This window comes from Seriola dumerili, unplaced genomic scaffold, assembly GCF_002260705.1.
Source record: "Seriola dumerili isolate Sdu_G_001 unplaced genomic scaffold, Sdu_1.0 BDQW01000121.1, whole genome shotgun sequence".
Taxonomy (NCBI): domain Eukaryota; kingdom Metazoa; phylum Chordata; class Actinopteri; order Carangiformes; family Carangidae; genus Seriola; species Seriola dumerili.
This window is the reverse complement of record NW_019174376.1, coordinates 2,102,011-2,127,221: the sequence shown is the minus strand read 5'-3', so window position 1 is coordinate 2,127,221 and position 25,211 is coordinate 2,102,011. Positions and strand designations below refer to the sequence as shown.

The 25,211-nt window shown below is 40.5% G+C and overlaps 1 protein-coding gene across 6 annotated transcripts in view; it reads right to left on the bottom strand.

Annotated features, from left to right (window-relative positions):
• arhgap9 (Rho GTPase activating protein 9) overlaps positions 1–25,211 on the bottom strand; it is a 40,127-nt gene that overhangs the window by 10,565 nt on the left and 4,351 nt on the right. For 2 of the 6 annotated variants that reach the window (XM_022748296.1, XM_022748299.1), the window contains exons 2-14: positions 21,299–21,380; positions 16,918–17,258; positions 15,518–15,716; positions 14,941–15,332; positions 10,417–10,671; positions 8,971–9,060; positions 5,073–5,138; positions 2,794–2,940; positions 2,446–2,547; positions 1,958–2,019; positions 1,706–1,793; positions 1,109–1,204; positions 657–755 (exon numbers count right to left, since the gene is read on the bottom strand). In XM_022748296.1, coding sequence (XP_022604017.1) covers positions 657–755; positions 1,109–1,204; positions 1,706–1,793; positions 1,958–2,019; positions 2,446–2,547; positions 2,794–2,940; positions 5,073–5,138; positions 8,971–9,060; positions 10,417–10,671; positions 14,941–15,332; positions 15,518–15,716; positions 16,918–17,139 — 1,818 coding nt within the window. In that variant the 5' untranslated portion in view covers positions 17,140–17,258; positions 21,299–21,380. The remainder of the gene's footprint in view (positions 1–656; positions 756–1,108; positions 1,205–1,705; positions 1,794–1,957; positions 2,020–2,445; positions 2,548–2,793; positions 2,941–5,072; positions 5,139–8,970; positions 9,061–10,416; positions 10,672–14,940; positions 15,333–15,517; positions 15,717–16,917; positions 17,259–21,298; positions 21,381–25,211) is intronic. The other 4 variants (XM_022748300.1, XM_022748301.1, XM_022748297.1 and 1 more) reach the window with 4 other exon arrangements.

Here is a 25,211-nt window from a genome sequence, read left to right as displayed (position 1 = left end):
CCCATGAATGTTCGTCCTACATTGACTTTCCTTTTAGCAATGTTTCTGGTCTCTTTTTGGTGCTGTACAGGTAATATACAGAGGTTCTATCATAGCCTTTTTCACTTAAAACAGCGACCTGATGCTGTTTATAACAGTGGTGAGAGTGAAGCAACACAGTAGAGCGCAGAGGGACTTATTCTCTCTGGTCACCTTTAACGTTACACACTGTCATTTGAGCTATTGTTAACAGAAAAAATATTGATTAGTGTAGCTTTAACATAAACAGATACCAAAACTGTTTTGAAACAGATCTCCTTAATTGGGTCATGTAATATTAATGACCAAAATATGTGTGAGCATCACATTTTCAAGTTAAAAAATAAACTTGTCAGAGATTTACATTTGACATAATTGACATTAAATAGCTAAACAAAAAGTATAGAAACTACATTTAAAAGAAATTAGAAAAATTAGAACAAAGATATTGATTGCAGGAAGTTCAGAACATAATAGCATGGATAACAGTCTCCATGTTTAAGTGGCAGTGGAGAGCATGAACTTTATATACGGAGGTTATGACACAATTCTGATTGAAAAAGGAAACCATTTTAGCCACTAACAGAGAAGTGGTAAACTGGCAGTTCAACTCTGCGTGTTGTGTCCACGTGTCTCACCAGTCTTTCGATGACATTCTGAATAGTGCTGTACCACTCTTTGATCAAAGAGTCAGTCTCCGACTGCAGCAGGAACTCGTTGCCTGTTATTGTCCTCAACTAAAACACAAACATTTGCAAACCGTATTAATGCATAATGAACTGTCCCCACTGAGGATTTTAAGTAGATATTTAACACAAGACAGTGCAACCTTCAATTCTGCCACATTTCATTGGAAAATGAATTTTTACTGCTTCCTCTTCCTGACTCTGGATCACTGACAGGAGACAGGGTGGAAGACAGCTCTCAACTCTCACTTCCCTCACTGATCAGGACCCTTCACTAACAGAATAGTGAAGGGCCTATACATCAGCTCACGGGTATCACTGAGGTTTGAACACTTAGCAGTTTATACACACTTGTAACATGTAATGATTTGATGAATTCCTCAAGAGTTCCACTTGTTTCTTACCTTAAAGACATTCTTCTTGCTCGACAGCTCGTTGGCCCAGTGCAGTTGTGCGCCTCTTAAATCCACACTGCTCTCAGGGCGACTGTTTCCTGGTTTCTGTTTTAAATAAATGGGTAAACACACACAAAAAAAAGTATTTGTAAAATGTTTTGGGTGTTTTTAGCTGTGCAGAATTTGTAGGCCACCACTTTTGACTGACTCTCATATTATGACCAAGTCTCTACAGGTCTGTGTGACCTGTTTTATTAACAGAACAGCTAATGAATGTCATTTTACTGCTGCAAAGACGTACGAGGAGAAAGCGGTCACATAGTGACTGGAAATATCCAGCTGTTTCGTCACTTTTTGGGTGTGACACAAGTTTCTGGTCTTTGTGCAATGGACAAGAACCTGGGTAAGAATTGGGTAAGTTGCCATTTTTTAATTTTCAAATGAGAAATTCATTCCGCAGATAAACGGAACATCTGCATTTATGAAGTGTCTCACACTAAGTATTAGCTGACGATATTGTCGTGAAGAAATTATGTAGGCTTCATGCAATTATTTTCCACTCGAGAAAAACTTGTTTGTGCACAAAGGGTTTGTGTGAGCTCTTACCCAGGTGGAAGGTGTGTATGATTTAGGATCTTTGAAGAAAACCAGACTGTTCCCGACCAACACTACCCAGGATGGACTCCAGTTTTTCCTGCAACCCAACATAAACACGTGTATTGCTCAGTCAGGATTCGGCTCGGTAAATCATACTTGCCCTCATTTGCTTGAACACTGTATTCGTAAAAACAGGTGCAGTCTAATTTCTTTTTTTTTTTTTTTTTGCTCTTTAATGGGAGCAGCCTCATGAGGCCTCACCTCAGTTTCCGGCCTCCCTCTGCAATCTTTGTCTTGTTCAAGAGGCCGGCTTTCTCCAGCTCCTGAGAACACATTAAAAGGGGTTTCAGGTGCATTAAAAACTGCGCTATATTTAAGCACTAATATCTATATTAACACTGATGTTATAAGCCAATAATAAGAGCATGTGAAGACATGTTTAAATGCTAACAGTAAAGTACAGCAGAGGGCTTTTCCTCTGTTATACTTTACTGCATCCTGAGTAAGCCCATTTAACTTGACTGTTGCATCATTCAAAAAATAGCAGGAGGGGAGTTACTCTACAGTCTCCCACTGCGGTATGGCCCCGATTAAGGTGCAAGAGAAAAAAATTAATACTAACTATGAAGTGAGAACAGTATGGAAAGACAGTGAGGAACATTATCTATCTATCTATCTATCTATCTATCTATCTATCTATCTATCTATCTATCTATCTATCTATAAATATATAAGCAATGCGGTCTCACTGGTGTGCAGCCATCGCTGTCTGGAGAGCTCTGAGGCGACGGAGGCTCCACGATGATGTTGGCCACATTACGAGAATAATCTCTGCTGCACTGCTGGACCAGCTGAAAGACAGGAAGTCGCCATCATCAGCTGTGTTCATTTTTCTGTATGTGTATATGTACCAGTGCAGTGTTTCCCTCTGTTTATATTTATCTGCATTTCCTCTTCTCTCTGTGTGTCTGTGTGTGAATACCGTTCATGAGCTCACGCTGTGTGTATGTATGTGTGTCTGTATGTGTGTCTGTGTGTGTGATTGTGTGTATGTGTGTGTGTGTGTGTGTGTGTGTGTGTGCTTTGTAGGTAAGTACCTTGCCATTCTCAGGCAGGATCATAGATTGGGAGTGACTGAGCTGCTGCTTGACATCATGCAAGGGGGCAGAGTTATGACTCTGGGCATCTGCACTGCTGAACGCCATCGTGCTCAGGGTTTCAGAGGAGGCTGCACGCTGCATGCTCTTCCCAGGGTTTAAAGGTCAAGGTCATATGTTTGGGTCAGTGGTCAGAAGTGGAACAGACAAACAAGGGAGAGGGCAATTGCTGATTTATTGTGTGCAAACTGAGGAATAAATACAACATACTCCCATGGCATTTTTTCATACCTTTTTCTTTATATTACATTTATATTTAAGTATTTAGTTCACCCTCTTGCCTCGAGCAACCCGAGTGCAACAGTACAATGAGCATAAATTCCTAAACGAATTAAAATTACAAACAAGCACAGTAAGGAACAGCAGAAAGGTCAGGGCCTTTTCAGCAATTCAGCATGCAGTTTCTCCTCTGATTTCTTCATTTCATTTCCTGTATCTTCCAACACATTGTAACCTGAAACCTAATCCTAATGCAACCCATGCAAAAAATCATCAAGCCTGAAACATAATTAAGGGAGACATTAAAGCTTCAATCGACTTTCGATTTATAATCTGTGCAATGAAAACGTACCCGACACAATGTGTTCGCCTTAATAGTATAACAGTCAATAGTATACTGTAACTACTGACAGCGCAAAAAGCACTTGGTCTTCATTGCTGTTTTTGTTCCAATCTGCTCTTTCAACTTTTCATTCCATGTTACACCTAAGATGAAAACCTTTGGACTTTCCTGTCGTTATTTTGTTTTGTTGCAGTTAATGTATTTGTTAATGACAGGCGCTTTGATGCTATGGGATTACTTTGTTTCTCTGACAGATGACAGCAGAGTTAGTAAAAGGTTCAAAATTTACACACCTATTTAAAAATCTGCTCACTCACTTTGGTCAACAGCCGAACACACTGCATTTCAACAGGTTTCTTATCTGCATCTTCTCTCTGCTCTCTCAGTAGTTCTCATACAGTGGCAGAAATCATGAAACTATATCAGATGAAGTCTGAATTAAACTGAAAGTATTTTAAACAACACTTTGAGGAAGAACAACAATGCAACAGTTGTGCTACATTATAAATTAATCTACCTGTATGAACTGCCAAGAGGAAGTGAAGCATTTTGAGAAACACTGATAACATTAAGAATGAGTGCATTTAGTGAGAACTCAGCACAATCACAGATGGAGACAAACTGCAGTTTCCATGAAAAGTTCAACTTCATTTTGCTTCATTTCACAGGACAGGCAGAGAGACAGATTGTCAGAGACCCAATGGGGCATGCATGCGCATCTGTAACTTTACATGCAAAATATTTATGCCTGCAATCTCACCGCACAATGCCTATTATAAGTACTATAATAATATATATATATATGAGTGTGCATGAACGCACACAAATGCACATGTTCACACAACTTCAACTTTTGCAGCAACAGCCATAATTAAGTACCTTTCCCAATCCCTGTAACCTAGTTTCAACAATCAGACTAAATATCCCTCCTAATGTTTGCCATCTCTTCATGCAAGGCGGATTAGCACTAAGAGCCAAATCTGCTCCTTTGCTAAGAGGAGGCCTTTAAAAGGGCTTTAAACCAAGCGCACCCACACCCCACTGTGATGCAACATGTTGCAGGAAGAACTGCTTGGATAACAGCCTTTCTTTTTAGACCATGAGTTGCTATTTCACCACCTTAATATGCATAAATGCTGATCTCTGAGAATCTAAAGAGCATAGCTGGCAGTACTTTAATGTATTCTACAGTAATACAGTGGAGATGCAGTTTTTGCAAATCTAACGACTCAAGTTCATTGATTTTCATGAGGAAAATACCCTCCATCAAAAGTCCTTTTAAGCGCTGACAAAACACCGGACTACGACTACCTTCACAGTCAGTCACTGCAAACTACTACGGAAAGAGTTGCCATCTAAATGTTTTAAAAGAAGAATTAGCAGTCCAAGCAATCTATAGATATTCATATTCAGACAAAGTTAATGATAATGTGAAGCAGGATTTTTATCTTATACAGTGACAAAGTCTTTGTTAAGTTAAGTTCTTTGTTAAGCAGACGCATCCCTTTGTGTGGGGAGAATACTGTATATAAAGCTGGTAAAGGGTGTTATCATTTACTTTGGTCTTTGTTGTTTTTTTCAAGGTGAAAGTCAAGGTGAAATGCATTAGATGCCCTCTGGCAATGAAAGAGTGCAGCAGGTAGAGAAAGAGTTTCACCTGTTTCATCTGCCAGCCACTGTCAGTTTTCCCCTGGTGGCTCCCGAAGAGGAAATCAGGTGACAGCTAGAGAGAGAGAGAGAGAGAGAGAGAGAGAGAAAGAGAGAAAGAAGAGAGATGCAGGAAGACAAACACAGGAAACGCGGACGGACAGTTACTATTTATATTTCATTTAAATTTAAAACACAAGTCTACTCCATTTTCTGTATAATTGACCTGCAAAAAAAAAAAAAAAAAAAGATCAAAGAATGTTTTACCTTTGGGCTTTTCTGTCAGTTTTAGGGAAAACTAGACACTCTGCACTATTTGTGCAACAATACGCCTCAACCAAAATGGCAGCAATTTGGGTAAATTTCACAGCCATGTGAAAAACAGGATGCTGACAAATTTTCTCAGTTAACTGCAGCAATGAAGCTCAGGCTAACACTCACACTCACACTGAAACTACTCCTCTACCCCCCTTACATCCTGCCAGCTAAAAATGCTCTTTGATTCGCCACCACAGCACATAGGGACTCACAAATACACACACTACACACGCACACAATACACACACTACACACTCACACACGCACTTGTTTGCCTGTATTCAACTGAGGTTAATGGGAAAACAGTTGCTGCCGTTGCTCAGTAAGACTGAAACATCCATTGCATAGTACTCGTTTGACTCAAGCATGCTGATTTTTAGCAACTGAACTGGGCCACACGTCACATACTGTACATCCACATCAGTACAGTCATATCAGCTTTTTGTGAGAGTGACAAAGTCAGTACCAACACCTCCAACAATGAAAAGCCAGAATAAATGAACCATATTAGCATGACAGTCAATTAAGTTCCATTTAACAACATTTGACAGTTCACATGCGCTTCCAGAAATCCAACACCATCCCACATAATGTCATGGCATGAAAATAACAACACAATTACGTAAATGATAATGCGTAGGAAAACTAAAATGAACTTACAGCATAGATACTCATTATCACTGATCACCCAGTTTATACAATCCCAGACCAACTCTCGTTTCAGAGTGCTTGTAATCTGCCGAGTTTAAGTCCTCAACTGGCTGCTGTCTCATGTCATGGCACTTTTTCTTCTGTGTGTCAAAATGTATAAACCATTGATCTCTCCCTCTTGTCTCAGTCTACGTCTACTTCCCCATTCTAGAGGGAAGCTGGCTTTATCAGTCACAGCAGTTCAACCAGGAAGGTATGCTCAGTTGAAAAGTCGCATCAGAACTTTGGAAACACTGCCACCCACATGAACCTCTGTCCAACAGCTTTTTTTTTTTTTCTTTAGTCCATTACAAGTAAAGGTTTAGCTGTTCGATTAATATAGTATTGACTTGTTATACTGATGTCTTAGAGTGTAAGCAGCAACGTACTTACTTGAATGACGTTATATCTCTGCTGTTTGGTATATAAATTATGATTTTGTTGTATTTAGGAGGAAGATAAATGCACACAAATGGGATTACAAAGTGGTGGCATGCTGATCTTCATTGTATTTATCGTCACAGTAACCCGCAAGTACCAGCTACGACTGCACACGAGACACGTTCACCACCCCGAGTCAGTTTTAACACCTGAACACAAAGAGCTGCAATCGAGAGCATGTGAGAACACGTGAGCAAGGGAGCAGAGGTGTTGAAATAGACGGCTAAAAGCTATACTTAAAATAAAAAAGCTAAAAACTAAAATAAGTGGTGAGAAGAATAAATGATGGATGGATCCAGCTTTTGCCTCTCCAGGTGGTAATGGCACAAATACAAACTTGACCAATTCATTCCTGAAAAAAAAACCAGCTGCAGCCTAAACATTGATAATTCCAGGATTGATGTTTCTTGTATGAAAAAATGATTTCAACCATATCTACTATATAATAGTAGTAAGTAGTAACACCCAGTTTAAACCACTGGTTTATGTTATAACAATGCATCGTATTTTATGAAGTGATGATATTTTTTGTGTTAAAAGCAAGTGAACAAGTAACTATATGTGTGAAATAGGGCTTCAATTAGCAATTGTTTTCACGATTGATTAATCTGCAGATATTTTCTTGATTGATCGATCAGTCGTTGGGTCTTTAAAACGAACAAAGATATTCCATCTACAATGATATGAAATAAAGAAAAGCAGCAAATCCTAACATTTGACAAGCTGGGAGCAGAGAACAGTTTTGCTTAAAGATGAACAATTAATCGACTATCAAAATTATTTTTCCATTGATTGGCTGTGCAAGTCATTGTCTAATTGTCGCAGCTCTTACCTCAAATATGCAGAATATGTTGAGGAGTAAAAAGTACAAAAGCTCCCTCTTAAATGTAGTACCATACATGCATAAACTAAAATGGAAATAGAGAGACAGGAAGGAGTGAACATGATGAGGGTTCAAATCATTTTCAAAAATAAAAATCTAATTGGGTCGAGAACATTGTGTGCTAACAAGTAATGTGGGTCATTTTGGATTTGAACACCTGTGTCATAAGCTCACGTGGCATGCAGTATGCATTATATATCTCTAGTAAAGTTCCTGTTTGGTAATACATGTTCTACAGAATAAAAACTGACACATATAGGTCAACAGAATGTATCTCAAACTGACTTGATGGGGTATCACTGCTTTGATCATGTGGGCATTTTTTTGATGAGCAACATTAAATTTGAAACACTGACGCAACATTGAGGCAACGCATCCTTGAGATGCAAAATGCTTATCCCTAACAATCTGGTTCATGCAGCTTGTGGCACGTAGATGTCGTCACTGAATTAGTGGATGGATCAATTTCAGTCTGTGGCGGCTGTTGCATAAATTCCCAAAACTGTTTACGTCTGAAACAACAGATGTACTTCCTCAATCGAAGCGCAGGGACACTCTCTTGTAAAATCAAGTTTACGGAAAAGGTGAAACGACAGCATGACGACAGCGTCTGCCAGGTCAGGGAGGGCGTTTAAGGCTGATGAGAAGTTTCAGTGAGTGGTTTAAATTTAGCAATGTTTTAATGGCTTCTGTTCATCTGCGTCAGATAAAGAGGCATTACCTTGTTATTCCCCTCAAGGATTAGCCCAAAAAAACCACCATTTGAGCGGAAGTGTGTGTCAGAGGGCAGCTGATAATAAATAAATAAATGAATAAGGCGGTGAGTCGGTCAGTAAACAATGTGGCAACTAGAAAGAAAGATGTAATCCCCTTTTTAATTTGGCTATGCTCAGCATTTTCTCTCTGCTTTAATGTGGTGCACAGTGCCGGTGCATTCTGGGTGACAGAGGCTAACAACAGATTCATATGTCGAGAGATGTGTGGGTTTTTTTTTTTTTTTTCAGTTTTTTTTTTTTTTGGTCTCACTGCAGTTTGTTCTGTTTTGTCTGTCTGTGTTTACAGATGCGAAAGCACAGCTGTTTGCACTTAAAAACATGTTACATAAGAAAAATTATTTAATACTTTTAACAATTATTTACATAATAGGACAGAACAAGAAGTTTAGAACATAAAAGACAGACAGTTCTGCAGAACTATGGGAATGATTGTAACAAACCAAACCAACAATATAAACTCAATCATTGACTTGACAGTGTCATAAACATATTTCCTATCAGCTAGTACAAACTTCTTTGTGACATGGATCACTGCGTAAAAGCTACAGTACAATGCCAGTGTGAATGATCACATGAATTAAGCAATAAAATAAGGATAATATAGTGTATATACAATTCTGTCACTATAGTCAAGGAAAAGCTCATCCTGATTCCATCGCCCCAAAACCTCGCATAACCTGAGACTGCGAGAATGAAAGGAGGTCCAATTACCAATGAAGCTGATTCAAAATGTAAATGTTCAATCACATGAAATGACATCAGGAAGCCCGAATTGTACCACCTCCATACAACAGCCTTACCCTGTGCATAGCTCCATTGCCAGCTCCAGGAAGCGGCAGTGACAGATGGCTGGTGTCCCTGGGTAATGTCTGAGGTTGTGCTGGACTGGCCTGCCACAGAGACAGAAAGAAAACTCAGATTGTGGACCAGGAGAAGTCTCTGACTCATCTTTAGCTAACATTAAACTGCAAACATACAAAGATCAAAAACGACTTCCTTAAACACGCCAAATTGTTAAACATACACTTGTTTGGCAGGATCAAGAAACAATGAACACAATGAGTTCCATAAAGATAGGCTACTTTTTACTGAAAGCTATTGCTAATGTGCAACATACTGTGAAGCGTTGAGTCATTTTTCATAGCTTCAGTTAGACGCTCTCATAATTCCAGATTTAAAGGTGTCTGTCAGTAACTTTATCCACTTACTGTACAATATTCAGCACCACTCTATGTGTTTGAGGAATACTTTGACAATTTGGGAAACATGCTTATTGGCTGTCCAGCTGAGAGTTAGATAAGAAGATTGACCCCACTCTCATGTTTGTGTGGTAAAATACAGCCAGTCTGAGCTTAGTTTCAGTTTATTTTAGCATTAAGATGGAAACGGGGAAAAACAGCGATGAGCATCGTGTTGCAGGTGGTATATGATATTTCTTGGATGGGAGGGAGATTAGGGTTGGGGTTACTTTCAGGAATATCCTTGGTTGCCTGGCAACTGCTCAGAGCCCTAACCTCCGACTTGGAAAAGAGCAAAGTGTCGTTTTTATACTTTTGTACAGATTAAACAAGTTAATTACTGAGCTTTAAAGGTGCTGGTAGGTGAATTGTGTTAGCTTTGGACCAACAGTAGCCAGGCTAGCTGTTTCCCCCTGTTTCAAGTCTTTATGCTAAGCTAAGCTATTTATCCCCTGGCTATAGCTTCATAATCAACAGACAGATATAAGAGGAATATCAGTCTTCTCATGTACTGCACTTTTGGCAAGAAAGTGAATAAGCACATTTGCCAAAATGTCAAACTATTCCTTTAAAGCTGTCTGTTCCTATCAATGACCTTGGTCAGTTACTTTGCAATATTCAGCAACTCTCAAACTCATGTACCAGTCTCCCCACGTGCACTAGACTTGTGGAAACCTGTCCTGTGATCTCTGTGTGTGCAACCTTCTCTACATCAGCTCATGTGTAAGTCAAGAGAAAATATGCGAGCCAGGTTGCTTTCCTTTAGGTCTTTTTTGGCTAAAAAAAAAAACCCTTTTAGTGCTGATATAATCAAACCATGTGAGCATATAAATGAGCATTCTCTTTTATTCTACACTCTGACCCTTTTCTGTCCTCTTCTCTGAGAAAAGAACTTTCATCCAGCTCTGAAAAATGCCCATCTTTTCAAATTTTATGGCAATTTCAGTGACGGAAACAAAAAAAAAACATGGACTCAGGAGGAGTAGCAAACCATGTTTGGTGTTGTACCTTATTGATGGTGTGTCCACGAGCCCGGCGAGGGGGTTTCCAGGACCTCTCCTTGGTGATGGTGTTGACGTAGTAGAATCTACCTGTAGCTGGGTCTGAGTACTGCTCCCACAGGTCCTTGATCTGAAGAGGCTGTTGACCTGGGTCAGGGCGAGGTGGCTCTGGCTGCGATGGATGTTTCTCTGGCTGTGTGCCTTCAGCGTACAGAGGAGAGTCTTGCCAGGACAGCTGTGACAGATAGGACTCTGTTGGGACCTTGTAGGCAGACAGAGTAAAGGGGGAAAAAGAGATAGAGGAAGGAAAAAAATAGGTGGAAATCAAATACAAATGTAAAATACAAAGCAAAAGTATGAAATAATATGATTCACCAGTTTATTACCTGAATAAATGTTCAGTAATATTGACTATGACTTTAAAGATAGGCCTGACAATAGTCTATATTTTTCTCATTGTTAAGAATTTCTATGAAAAGACCAAAGCCAACCATATGTCAGTTCTTCTCTCCATACTGTCCAACCCCTCTCTTCTGACTGTGTCTCTCATCCCCAAGCCCAGTTATTCCTACAGAACACATAAATCTTTAAAAACAGGTCACAAATATTAAGTTTATTTATCAAAAATCTCTTAGTAATTTAGTTTTTAGCAAATGTCGCTCCAGGAGGACATGGAACATTTTTTGGGGACAATTTTCGGCTGTAGATTAATACACATGGTGCATGTGTGTCCATGGGATGGTGTCTGTGAGATTGACTTTTCTTTTTCCGGCATTTGCTGATACAATGTTATGGAATACACGCTGAATGTCACCAGAGCTATCTTTTGAGGACCGAGAGAGAATGTACTGTATGTGTACATTGTGCATTTTGTGAATCACCCATGTTACCATGCCTCTGATTATGTGTAACCTCATATGCATTCTTTTTCAAATAACGTTGTTTTTTTTTTTTGTTTTTTTTTTTACAGTTTTCTCTGTATGCGTGTTCATGATAGCATAAATCAGGTACCACAAGCTGAAAATAGCAGTGCCTTGAAGAAAAACAATCATCTCAGTGTGCAAAGAAGAAAGAGAAACCCCACAGAAACCACAAAGAGAGACAAATAAATCCTGCTGTCTCTTACTGTAGAGTAACCTGTCAGACTCTGGATTAAGACGGAGCTTATAGAAATGCATGTGCTCGGCCAGATAGAGAGGACTAAACCAACAGCTACAAGAGAGGAGATCTACAAATCCAATGAAATTAATTGAAAGGATATGCATGTAAGATCATCTTTCCACGAAATATAGCTGAGACATAATTCACTAACTGATTGACTGGCTAGCTGGTTGATCCCTGTTACATAACACATGATACACAGTCTTTTCAGATAATGACTGAGGGGGCATGTGTGTGTGTGTGTGTGCATGTGTTGGTGTGTGCAGGTTTATGGATGTATGTGTGAATGGGTGTGAGACATGTAAAGAGTTATGTGATTATAGTTTACTCCAGGGGGCAGCACTGAGTCGTCAGCGCACCTGAAGCTTCCTGTTCTATCGTTTCCTTCTGTTCACCTTAGTGGTTCAATCGAAACCAAATGTTTCGCAACAGGATCAAACGGGGCCACGGCTCAGTAACAATATCCTGAGCACTTTTACATAATCTTTTTAATTATCACTTTGGACAAATTATCTTGATTTTTAACAAAATGAAAGACCACAGAAGTACTGATTTGGGGGGCTCACATATTTATGATTTCCTTGGGGTCTCTTGCCATCTTGTTATCACAGTCTGTTACCTCAGTCATTAGCTTAACAGTCAATGATCGGTTGGCAATATGTATTTTCACAAAATTATTCCAGAGAAACAGCAAATTGTCTTCCACTAGAAAATTTCAAACCTGGATTTACCAGCCATGATTTTCTGCCAGAACAACACCACAACAACATCAACATGTTGTGTCTATAGGATAAATGTAAATATAGAGAAAATAATAACAACAAAATAACAATAACAAAACAAACATATTTTGCCAAATATGTTTTGGAATGTCCATAAAGACGTCTGGTGTGGGGGAAAATAACAGACCTGCGCAGAGCCCTGACTTCAGCCCCCTGCAACACCTTTGGGATGAACTTGACTTTGAGCCAGGCCTTATTGCACAACAACATCAATGGCCGACTTCAATGCGCTTGAGGCTGTATGGGAGCAAATCCCTGCAGCCAGGTTCCAAAATCTTGTAAGAGAGCCGTCCCAGAAGAGTGGAGGCGATTGGAGCAGCATATCATTGGCCTGAGCAGTTTCCCCATCACTCATGGGGATAATGTTTAGGTGCCCACGGACTAATTTGGTGTCCATATAATTTTGGCCATGCACTGCACTAACAATGAAGGCAAAAAAAATTAATGCCATAAAAACAACTGTTTGAGCAAAACTCAATAGGAAATTTTGATTTTAATGTTAAAAATGAACCTCTTCAAATTCAAATGTAATTTTGCCTCCTTGAGGTATAAAATCAAATTGAAGTCATATTCATGTTCAGTGGGGCAGCTCTTTAGAAAGACCCACAAAAAAATTATGGTGACAGAGGAAGAGTGTGTGTTCTGCATGAAAAAAACGGGGAGTTATGACCTGAATGTGGCTGCAATAATCCCGCTTACTGGTATTTAAGGCTGGAACAAAGAAGCTCCTCAGAGAGAGAGAGAGAGAGAGAGGGGGACAGAGACAGACAGGGAGAAAGAGCGAGAGTGATAGAGATGGAAAAAGACCACTGTCATTTCCACTGAGATCACAGCTATCCAAAGTCGGAAGTAACTTGTGGCTGCACGGTCCAATGGAAGAAAACTCCTTCTGTAGAGACGGTTTGAATACTCAGCCGGGGGAGTTTCCCTCAGCTAACAGACAGATAACTCTGAAAATTCTTCTCACTAGTAACGCCTTGTGTAATCCCCCCTGATGTAATACAGGGAAGCTCTGACGTCATGACAATGTGAACTTGATTGCTGCTCTAGGAGGATTATTAAGGTCAAGTACAGACGTAAATACAATTACAATTGCTGCTGTCGTGGCTGAACTCCATCGTCTGGTGGGATGCAAACAAGAAACACTAGGATTTTTTTTCCTATTTCAATCAATTTTGTACAAAGTGAATACAAATATGGTATATGGTGGCTGAAAGGCTTGTTTGATTATATAAAGTTTAAAAATGTAGAACAATATGCTTAGATCTGAAGTTCAAAGCATCAATGCAAACACCTGTAATTTATACAAGTGAGATGTGGGAACTTGAAGCCTGCATTGCACATACATTGAGAATGGTCTTTCAGTGATGCAGGTCACATCTTGTATCCAGTGGTTAAAAGTTAGAAATCAAAACTATTTGTATATTCATAGATTCTGGATTTTTCAATGAGAGAAGAGGCACAGGGTGTAACTGAATTTTTTTTTTTACGAGAAAACCACATCAGACACAAATTATTATTCACAGCAGAGTATTTCTATTTATATTTGAACATGCACGGTTTACCCTGCCCTGTCACAGGGATAGTAAAAACCAGCAGCTGGTTTATTAGAGGTTTGGTGTTATGACCTGTAAATCCATCAGATTAGAGATTTTGCCAATGAGAGTAGGTCAAATGAATCTGATACCGCACTTCCTTCAACGTCAGATGTGGTTTAGCCTTAATTCATTGTCTGAAGAATAAGATTAAAAATATCAGTCCCCTTAAAATTATAAAACTTCAATCACTGCTAACAATGGTGGTGGTAGGTTTGACTAAAGTTGTCAATAGATCCAAAGAAAGTTTTATAAATGTTGGATTAATATGTTTGGTTGCTAATTTTAGATGGACCCTAAATAAAAACATGAAATTAAGCTTCGTGTACATTGGAGAACAAGATACTTTTTCACACTTTACTAGAGTAAATGACCACTCTTGTCAATGTCAATATTCCCAAATAAAATAAGACAACACTTCTTTGCATTTCTAATATTGGTATGACTGAGAGACATCAATGTGTGAAGAAGCATAAAGTAGTGTGAAGTATCAAATGTCCCTGTCCCCATCTTCAGTCTCACTTCTACTGTCAATTATTTTGTGCCATCCAACTGTGACAGGCATCGATTTTCCTTGGACCAAAGCTTTACTCAAACACAACTGATGTGAGCACACCCTACTTTGGTTTAATTGAAGTGAAACTCTGGTAACTGTCAACCCGGGTATTACTGTCATATTTGTGTCCATTATGATTATTGATCATCATAACATTTTACCAGCCAAATCATTTTAGAGATTTTGGAAACACAGACTACAGCAAAAATGATTGTTTTTGTTTTTTGTTTTGATGAAGTTCACCAAGACAGGAAAATCTCAATCCAGCAAAAATCAATCAAAAGTAAAACACAAAATACAGCTTTCAGGAAATCACAACGGACAAAAACATGAGAGTAACACCTACTGTAGGTTGACTAATACCAGAATTTCCCTTTAAGTTACACTGTGGACCTGCAGTGTGGGTTTGCTTTAACTTGGGTCTTGCCTCCCCCTACCTGCAGGTGGTTCTTCTTGCCGGGAGACCCCACCATGTCCCACTGGCTACAAGACTTCTTGGGAATCCTGTGGTTGACACGACTGCTGAAGCTGCCACCCACCTCATCGTACGGGTTCTCCGTCAGGTTTTCAGGCAGGTTGCTGGAGCTCTGGCTCCGTGTGATCATGGGGACCACCCTGGGATTTGGTGGTGCTGTTTGGGCCGTGGAGGCTGCGGGGGATCCAGGGACCATGAGGTGGCCTGATAGGGAGGTGGGAGAATTGGGGGTAAAGGTGAATCCAGAAAGGGGCAGGGTGGGGATGCGCCCTCCACCTGTGCTGGTGTTGTTGTCCAGCCCCTGGAAGGCACTGAAGTTGAGGTTTTCCATGGAGCGGTAGATGGGTTTGTTCACTGTAGGAGGAAGGTTAAAAAATGATTTTATCTATTATTTTCTTTTCTTTCTATACTCAAAACATACATCAATGCACAAATCTATTAGTTTTAGACTCTTATCACACAGAATTAAAGAGTCATTTCCAGTGAAAATCCCACACCAGATGTTTTCTCAGACTCTATGTCGTCCTCTCCCACGTTACCTTGATGCTGCTCATTACAGGAAGTCGCTTTTGGGCTCGGAGAGAGTGAAACCCTTGGCAGTATCCTGAGGTTGGAGTTGAGCGAGGCAGACATTACCAGGCGCTGTGGCGAGGGCATGGGTGCAATAGGCACCTCTGTCACATACGTAGCAGGTACATACAACGGCTTTGTTTTACTGGCTGCCCCAATTCTCCGCACCTGTCAAAGAACAAACAGATTTCCAAATGCTTTTGGCTATTTTCTCCCTCATAAATCCACTTAGTTCAACCAGGCGACAACCAGCACAGCTGAGGGCTGAGGCCAGTGCGGAAGTGTCTAACACTACAGTTCCTGTAACTCCAACAGAGGCAATGAAAACACACACAAACACATACTCACACACACCACAACTTCTCTTTTGAGAGACAAAGTCAATCTTTTTTTTATGGGCTGGTGTCACTTCTTCTAGTGTGCTTCTTGGAGGCAATTTTATGATATGCACCAAGAGATAATAGAAACTAGTCACCCATCTAAAGTTTTGCTATGCTGTTTATGCCAAGCTAACTAATATCTCTTCATATTTATTATGGCAAAATTGGATTAAAGGAGTTTTGCATCAACTTGATTGACTACTTTGATTTATTAGCTATTTAAATCACTGAATATCCAAATACATACAACATAACCAGACATTTCAATCTGGTCATTTGATCTATAAATAATTCATCAATTGAATTGTGGTATAAAATTAAATGTGTAATAGAAGTTCAGAAGAAGAAGAAATTCATCCATGTTATCCATCCCTATTTGGGAATGTGTTTAGTTGATTTACAGGTTTCTCAGATTGTCACACACACAGCTGAGGTGCACATCTGAATATCTGACCCCAGTAAGTAGTAAGAAAAACAATGAAAAAATTACTTGATCCTACTAACATGTATTTCCTGTGTAGTCACAGCCTGATTTAGCTTATTCCTCTGTGCCATTGACCCACATTGCTGTCCACAAGACACCTAAAAGAGCCACACTGTCACAACAAATGTGCTAATAAATCCTGTTTGAATAGTTTTCGCTGCCTGGCTGTTTTGTTAAATAATTTAGCTTTATTTTAGAAAAAATATATATATATTTGTGACCAGTAGTTAAAGATTCTAGTCCTCAGAGAACCAATGGGCCCGAGGCTGAGAGCCACAGGCAGGTTGGGGAAGTCAGGAAGTCAGATGGACTGATGCAATTTTGTTTTTGGTCTCCTCATGGGATTTGTTGACAGTAAACATATAGAGAATATTACCAGCTTTATCCTTGACTCCAAACATTCCTTCAGAAATCAACAGAACGTTGCAGATGTTATGTTCATGTCTTTCTAATTATTTTTGGTTCCACTGACACATGAGAAATAAAAGATGAACTCTTTTCTCACCTGCCACCAGTCAGAGTTGGTCTTCTTCAGGAGAATAAACCGTTCACCCTCTCTTATGCAGACCTGGCGTCCATCGGCACCGCGGTAGTTGTAGTCATACTGGGCCTCGAGGACCACCGTCCCGCTGGGGACCCCGCACACTGTCATCCCCCTGTTGGACACCGCAGGTGCTGCAGCAGTCTGCTGATGCCCCACAGAGCGCCGCCAAGTACCAGACAGCATGGCTCACCGCGCAGTCCTGTTCAGCAGGCTTTGCTGTGAGCGTGCTGATGTGTGATACTGGAGTTACTGGTCGGGTTAGCGCAGGACAAGTGAGACTGGAGCCAGCCCAGTGCCATGCTCTGAAACAAGCACAGAGGAAAAATGGACACAGAGATACAGAGAGAGAGACAGAGAGAGAGAGAGAGATTACTGAAGCTGTCAGAGAACAATGAAAAAATGTCACCTGGCTCTGTGCAGGTTCAAAGGAAGAGAACATGAATCCTTTTAGTGCTAAAAATGGAAGTCTGGGTTAATCTGGGGAAAATCACTGACCTGTACAATAACATTAGACAATTTTTCTCTGCATCTTTTTCTTCATAAAATGTCTCTTTCTAGCAAAAACGCTAAATATGCATTGGTTCCAGTTCCTGGTATTTGAGGATTTCCTATTTTACATAATTGAAAACTAAATATCTTTGGGTTTCAGACTGTAGGCCAGATAAAGCAAGACATTTGAAGACATCATAGGCACATTGTAAACAAAACAATTAAAGGAATAGTCTGACATTTTGAGAATCATGAAAAAATTGATACCACTCTTATATATACAGTATATACACACACACACATACATATATATATGAGCAAATGATCATTTCAGCACAAGACAAAAAAAATGACTGCTACTGCCAATATCTGTAAATGAATGAATGAGTGAAATGAACGTGTTTACTTGCAGTTTACACGTCCTGTTTTAACATTCGTGACAGACACGGCTGTGGGTAAAATGTCACTGCAGATATTTGCACATCACTACAGTATACACCAGTTCTCTATTGTCGTCTCAGCCTGGTAGAACTATGCGACACGTGTGAGTAAATAACTCATGCGTTTGGAGGATATAAGGGGTGCAATATACCCAAAATAGCGTCTGTCTCCATCTCTCCACCTGAGCCAGCATCCCCAAGCTAAACCCCTGCTCTACCCAGCCAAGACCCGCTTACATAAGAGAGCATCTAACTTTCTGCCAGACACATAGCAATACAGCCTCACACAGAACATGCACCCAACCACCCCCACACGCACACTAGCATACACACAGAAAGGGGAACATCCCTAGGCACCTAGCAACAGTGCTTCAGTGACACTCAGGCCCAACCCATCTCAGTCTGGGTGATAAGAGGAGAGGTAGCGAACGAGAGAGATCCCGTAGAATTCATGTAAAAATGCATGTCATCACTGAGGACGGGACATAGAGAGGCAGAGAGGAATTAGACAGATGTAGATGGACAAGACAGGGGGGGGGGGCGGGGGATCTGGACGCCTGCAGCAAACCGAAGGAGAGCACATAGCTAGCACTAGATAAGAAATTAAGGAAAATAGAGAGGCTGAGCAGCAGGGGAATGGATGAAGCTGGATGAAGCTGTGATGCATGTGAAGCCAATGGAAGGGAGGGATGGGTTAGCTGGCTGAACCTTGATAATCCCACTGTTATTAACGCACAGGAATGACTCTGTGACCCCCACGGCCAAGGAGAATTACAGTGAAACCCCTCTCTACCAGCATATGGGCAAAAGGACTGCCTGCCTGTCTGTCTGCCAGTCTGTTTGCCTGTCTGTTTGCCTGCCTGCCTGCCTGCCTGCCTTACACTGGCAGGAATATCACTACACATCCATACCGGAACATTTACTGCTTTTGCTAACATTCGCTACAAACTACTGGCCAAACCAGACCAAGTAAGACTGCAGCAGTTAAACCTCTGAGTGTACTGAATTGAACAAGGTTGCATTTTATTTTCTTACACATTCAACTTTTCATTCGCATGCAGCTGAATGTGCTGCGTCTTTTTTCAAAAGTTACATAATCTGGCTTTCAGGCCACTATATGACACATGCAAGTTGTTTTCCTAATTGACAAGCGAGCCTGATGGAGCACGCACACAATGCGTTGCTAGCTCTTCCACTTGCAGAAAATGTCTAATGGCAGCCCATACAGCCATCGTTCACCCACACTGGTCATTTTGCTTATTTGGGATGATTATCGCTCTCCATAGGAACAAGTGAAAACATCTGTGCAGGTGTGCAGGGCCTTTAAATAAATATCACAAAGTTTTAAGTTGGTCCACGTCTGAGTTTTTTTTTTTTTTTATGTAAAACATTTAACATTTCAGTAAAACACCTCCACTCTCTGTCTTCACCTGCAAATGAATTCACTGTCACATGAAATGACGTGTCACAGAACTGACTATATTTGTGTCTGGGAGCGTCATTTAAAGCTAAATGGTGCTATGAGAAGTCCATCTGTGTGGGAATGAAACTGAATATGCTGCAGCTACCTATATTTGTGATGCTGTGTTGTACTTTAATTTATTCATCTATGTTTTTCCTGTTTATGTGAAACAGAGGATCCTTGTTACGCAAGACAAATTTCAGAACAATCTAACAATAAAGGGCAACTTGATATGATCTTATCTCATCTAAAATAGATGGCATTGTTACCTTGTTCTCAGAAAAATAACAATACGCTGACTTGCATTATAGTCTTGGGGATTACAGTTCTCAAAGGCACTTCTAAGAACTGCAGTTGATCTCAGGAGGGACAGAGGCAAAAGACAGAGGTACGAGGCAAGCAAGCAAACAGGAAACTGCGTAGACACATCAAGGTTCAACCACAGTTTGGGTCATATCCTCTCCATCTTGCCATTTGTTTTTCTGCCACAAGACAGCTTTAGCAGTTTAGTTACAGCCTGTAACAGCTAACTGCCAGTAAAGTCTGTTTTGCTGCATGTGCCAGCACAAGTGATGATTTGCTCTGCCTGTCTGTATGACTACAGCACAGCTTTGTGAGTAGCATTAATTCCTACCAAGCTGAGCCTTGAAGCAGAGAGAGGTTGTTTTTTTTTTAAGGCTGAACATCCCTGCTGCATGGCTTCAGTAATTTACTATTTAGAGGGGCAGGGAAGAATTACAACATGCCCTGGGTTTAAACAAGGTCAAAACATACAGCAATGATTATTTATACAACCTGACCTGAAGATTTCTATCATGAGCTCCTTTCCCTGCACAGACAGGAAGAGCTCTTCTGATTCTGCTGCACCTGTTTGTCTTTTCCTGTCTCTTTTCACTGCTCAGAGCAAAGGGCTATTAAGAAGAAAGCAGAAAAAAAAGAATGAATGCAGACTAAAATAATGAAACCCCTGCTGCTGTAGGGCTGTATCTAATTAAACATTTGTAAGGCAGATTGAGTAACTCAGTATCATCAATTCACTTATCAGCACAGGCGCAAAATTCCTGCACGGACACAGGAGGCTTTATCATGTCATGTGCAAATTAGGCTGTTACAGCACGGTTAAAGTCCCTGGTTGTGTTATTCAGAATTTGGACATTTTAATGATGTTCCCAAAGGGCAGCTGCTCAGACAGGGTAAGAAAAAGTCAGATATAGCAACAAATTTTAATGATAGTACTCGTCTCTGATTTACACAAGCAACCAACCATTTGAACTTAAAACAAATGCTTGAACAGATTCAGGAAATCTCCGACAAGCGTGATGTTATTTTACTGCAACTGGCAAAAGCTGCATTCATCAGCAGCGAAAATGGGATGAAGGAACAAATTCTGATGAGAACTATTTATAATCTAGAACGCATAAAAAAAAAAAAAAAAGAGGCCAGACCGTGTTTGTATTTGCAGGTCAGATGGCGGTGGAGAGGGCACGAGCGTCATAGACCCAAACACACGGAGAGGTCCATATGGTGTCAGAGACAGACACAGGCACCCTGTCACGGCTGTTGAGAGGCACTGATGGTTTGTGCCAGGGGCCGAGGGCTATGGCGTGGTATCAACAACGCAAATGGAAATACGGAGGAAATGCACCAATAGAATGAAGAGGTGAGGAATAATGAAAATTGAAAATGTACAATGAGCACAAACTTTCAAAAAAAAGAGAGAAGAAACTCGGAGTGAGGGCTGGGATACATTTGATTTGCCTGTCTGCCTTTGCTTGAGTGATTTCACTCCAACTCAGACTGTGTGTGTGTCTGTGTGTGTGAGAGAGTGTGTGTGTGCAAGCAAGTCAGGCCGAGCTGAAGGAATGGAGAGGATAGAATGTGTGCATGCATGCGAGAGAGACACGGAGAGGGAGAGGGAGAAAGAGAGAGAGAGAGATCAAGAGCAACTCACCATGGTCCTGAAGTGAGAGAGCACGTCTACGTCAACAAGGTCACCAGCTCACTCTACAGTCAGATCCATGCATGCGATAAGCCTTAAACACACACACACACACACACACACAAAAAAACATCAAGATGAGAAAACTATTCGAGTTTGTTTGAACAATGGACCTCAAGCCTGAATGGAGGAGGCACTGACAAAAACGCACAGAGCGGTCATGGCAAAAGGTGTGGCAGAAAAAAACACTACAATGGACACAAGCATAGGAGCTCCCTCCGACATAAAACCACACACAATCTCTCCTCTCTCTCTCTCTCTCTCTCTCTCTCTCATGCACACACTGACACAGACATATACACACACAGTTAATCCTATGCACCACATGATCTTTCCTCTGCTCAATGAACCCCTGCTGACCCCCATTTAGCCCGCATTTTGCCCAAGAGGTGAAAACAGAGGTAGTGACAGAGACGGAGCGAGTGAGCGTCAGCTGGCATGTCACCCGGCCGCGCGAATAAACCTATAATTGCACTTGAGAAAGAGGGACACGCAGAGAGGGAGAAGCAGAGCGAGAGAGGTCCTGTGCGCTGACCAAACAAGCGGGCCAGCCGATTGATCGAGCTATTGATCCATGCACAGAGCTGGCTGGTCAACGGTGCCACTGGAAATCAGAGATCCACCACACGGGCGGTTAGAAAATCCACCACACGGGTGTTAGCAGTGGAGCAGAGAACATTATGCTTATCTAAATCATCTTAGGACGCTATACCATCATCATTTTACATTTTCAGTCGAATCAACTATCCTGAAAGACCACTGGATTAAATACTTTAGGGATTATAGGCCCTCCTGGTGGTTTTGCATGTTTTAGTAAAACGTTTTCCAAAGCATACATCAATTTTTAGATTAACGCCATTAAGGTACGAAAGTCTACTTGAAGAGCAATATATAAATAGTCTGCTTTTGTATAATAATTTGTGTCTGATATGGTATATTTTTCATTTTCAAAAGTTTAACCACTGCGTATACTTCACTGAAAAGTCCAGTGTGCTAGAGGTTTCAGGTGATTAAAGCTGAGTGCAGAGAAAATCTCCCTCTTCAAGCAGATAAGTGTGAAAACAGTCTTCTAGTGTGAAACAATGACCAAAACCCTGTTTTTTAAAATCTTTTTGTCTAAGTAGCGTTATCATCTCATCTCATCCCGCAGTTGCAGGCAACTTTTGTTTGTTGGTGTCTTCAAGGACACACTGACATCTGAGGGAGACATGCTTTGGTAGTAGTGTAAACTATACACAGTATGTAGTTTGTGGTCTAAGGCGTGAATGCAAAACACCTGAAGATGATGTTATCGTGACACCTTTGAGAACACCCTAAGGCGAGAGGGAGAATGCAAATTACCACAAATTATATGGGGGATAAAACAAGCAGATCATGTTGAGGGAGCGTTTCTAATGCTGAAAGAGCACCTGAGACGATGTATGACAAGTAAACTGGGAGAAAGCTGCAATGCTCCATCATCGCAGATGTCATAACTGCTCCAAACAACTCTATTTCAGGTCTCACAAGCTCAGCTCTCACAGAGTGTTTATGATCACAGGGGCCAATCAAACTTCACCACGCAGCAGGGCGAGAGTGGAGTGAAGGGTGTTGGTGCAAAGTTTGGTGTCATATCATATCCATATTCATTCCATATGTTTGAAGTCGAAAGAGGGTGGCTTTAATAATCATAGCTACATGGTCTTCAAAGAGAGATGAGACATGGGGAAGAGGAGTATATAGTGAATGAGGAACTTCAAAGGGTTTCTGCATGCACTCCCACATCCGTATACACATAGCAAACACACACACACACACACACACACACACATGTAGACTGTACTGTATTTACATATGTATGTCTATTACCAAAGGGTTCACATGTAAATGAGAGAAGAGAACAAGTTTCTCCACATGATACACACTGTTCAGTAACTTTGAGGGTCACAAAAACAAGTAAAAAAAAAAAAAAGACATTTTAAGTTACCAGGACAGCTGCTCAAACATCCGTCTCAGCCAAACAACCGCTCATATCTAAGTACTTCAGTGTGGTACGAGCCATGCTGCCTGTGCATGATCTCCATGTGCAAACAAGCATCCTAGTTTGTCTGCTCAACTGGCTGTTTGAGTCCCAACTTGCAGTCAAGTAAGGCTGTATGAGATTACATCATACAATCATACATTATGGATAAAAGGAGTTGTAACACAGCAGTATATTTTTGGAATGAGCACAGAAGTGCCTTGAAATTTTCCTAAAATCAATGCTAAACCAAACAGTGTGTAACAAAACTTTAACTGAACTACACCTGAAACAAGTGAAAAGATCACACAGTGAAACCTTAAACTTTCAAGGCTTGAGGTGTCATGGTATACTGGCATTGACGTTAACTGTGATATTTAAACATTGAAAAATATGTTAGGCCTTGTGGATCTTTTGTTTATCACTTTGTCTGGTTGCCTTTTAACTATCCATTAAGTGTAATTGTTCTTTTTGTATGCTTTTGTACAGTTATGGTTAGACTCTCTCTCGCCCTCTCTCTCTCTCTCTCTCTCCGCCTCCCTTCACTAATTCATTTACCAAAAAAGAGACAAAACACACAATTAACAAAGTCAAATTTGAATTTGACTGATAGCATTGTTATCATTATTATTATTTTCAAATTTCCTAAACCTTTAACATTTAATACTTACTTCTAGCATTTATCAGTCAACAACTACAAAGTGAATGCGGCTGCACCGAAAGTCAAGTCCGATTTTCCTACATATCCAAAAATAACATCTTCTTCTTTGAGCGGTTTAATATGTGCAACATAAAAGAATGTCTACCCTTAGACACTCAGTTCAGACAAAAAAAAAATCACTTTCCTTATATCGATAAATTTATCAATTTACATCCTTAGTCTGAAATCAGTCCACCCTCAGCCTGATGAGCAGTTCTTCTGAGGACAGTCATATGAAAGAACACTCACTTTGTCTGTGGATGTACAGTTATAACTACTAGCGCTGATGTCTCTCTCTCCATATGAGACACATGCCTCAAGCCAAAACAGCCTTTCATCCTCCCAAAGCCATGCATTATTGATGATTAGACCAGAGAGAGACAGTGAAACACACACTGCGTTTCCCAGTGTGACGGCTGGCTGCCTTGGTGAATGTGTACGTGAATGCATGTCTGTCTGTGTGAGTGTGAGAGAGAGAGAGAAAGAGAGACTAAACAGGTGGGCTGGAGTCTCTCAGTGATTAGCTGTGTAAATTGTCAGTGAGCCAATCAAAAAGCGGATGATGACAGTAAAGCAGCCATTGGCTCATTCTTGCTACTATCATCATGACAACAACCTCTGTGACCAACTACCATCTCCACTGTCTCCAGTATGTGTGGTGTTTTTTTTGTTTCTTGTTGCATATAACAACATTTTATATGTGTGATGCCATCATTTCAAGTATTTGCTGACGCAATACTTGTGTTTACAATGAACCCTGCAGCCTGCATCGACACATAGCAAACTTCTTCAGAGAGCTCACTCCTGTATAATATTCAAGTTCTCATTTCCCTTATTTGAATATAAACAACAACCAGACAGACCAGTGTTAGGCAAAGTAGTGCAGGATTGCTCAGGGGGCATTTTAAACACTCGAGAGAGAATTAATTCAAGCATCACATTTTTTAATTAGCTTAAGCATTTTATAGAGAAAAAGAAAAAGGAAGGTGAAAAACATACAGCCAGCTTACTTTTAGTTCAAGAATAATACGCTTATTTTAGTAAGAGAAATAAGCTCTTGAGAAAAGTTTCTTGTTTCAATAAACACTAAGCAGCTTTTCTTATTATGTCCTCACCTTATGGATTTACTTTTAAAACACTATTGAGATATGAATCACATGTTTTCA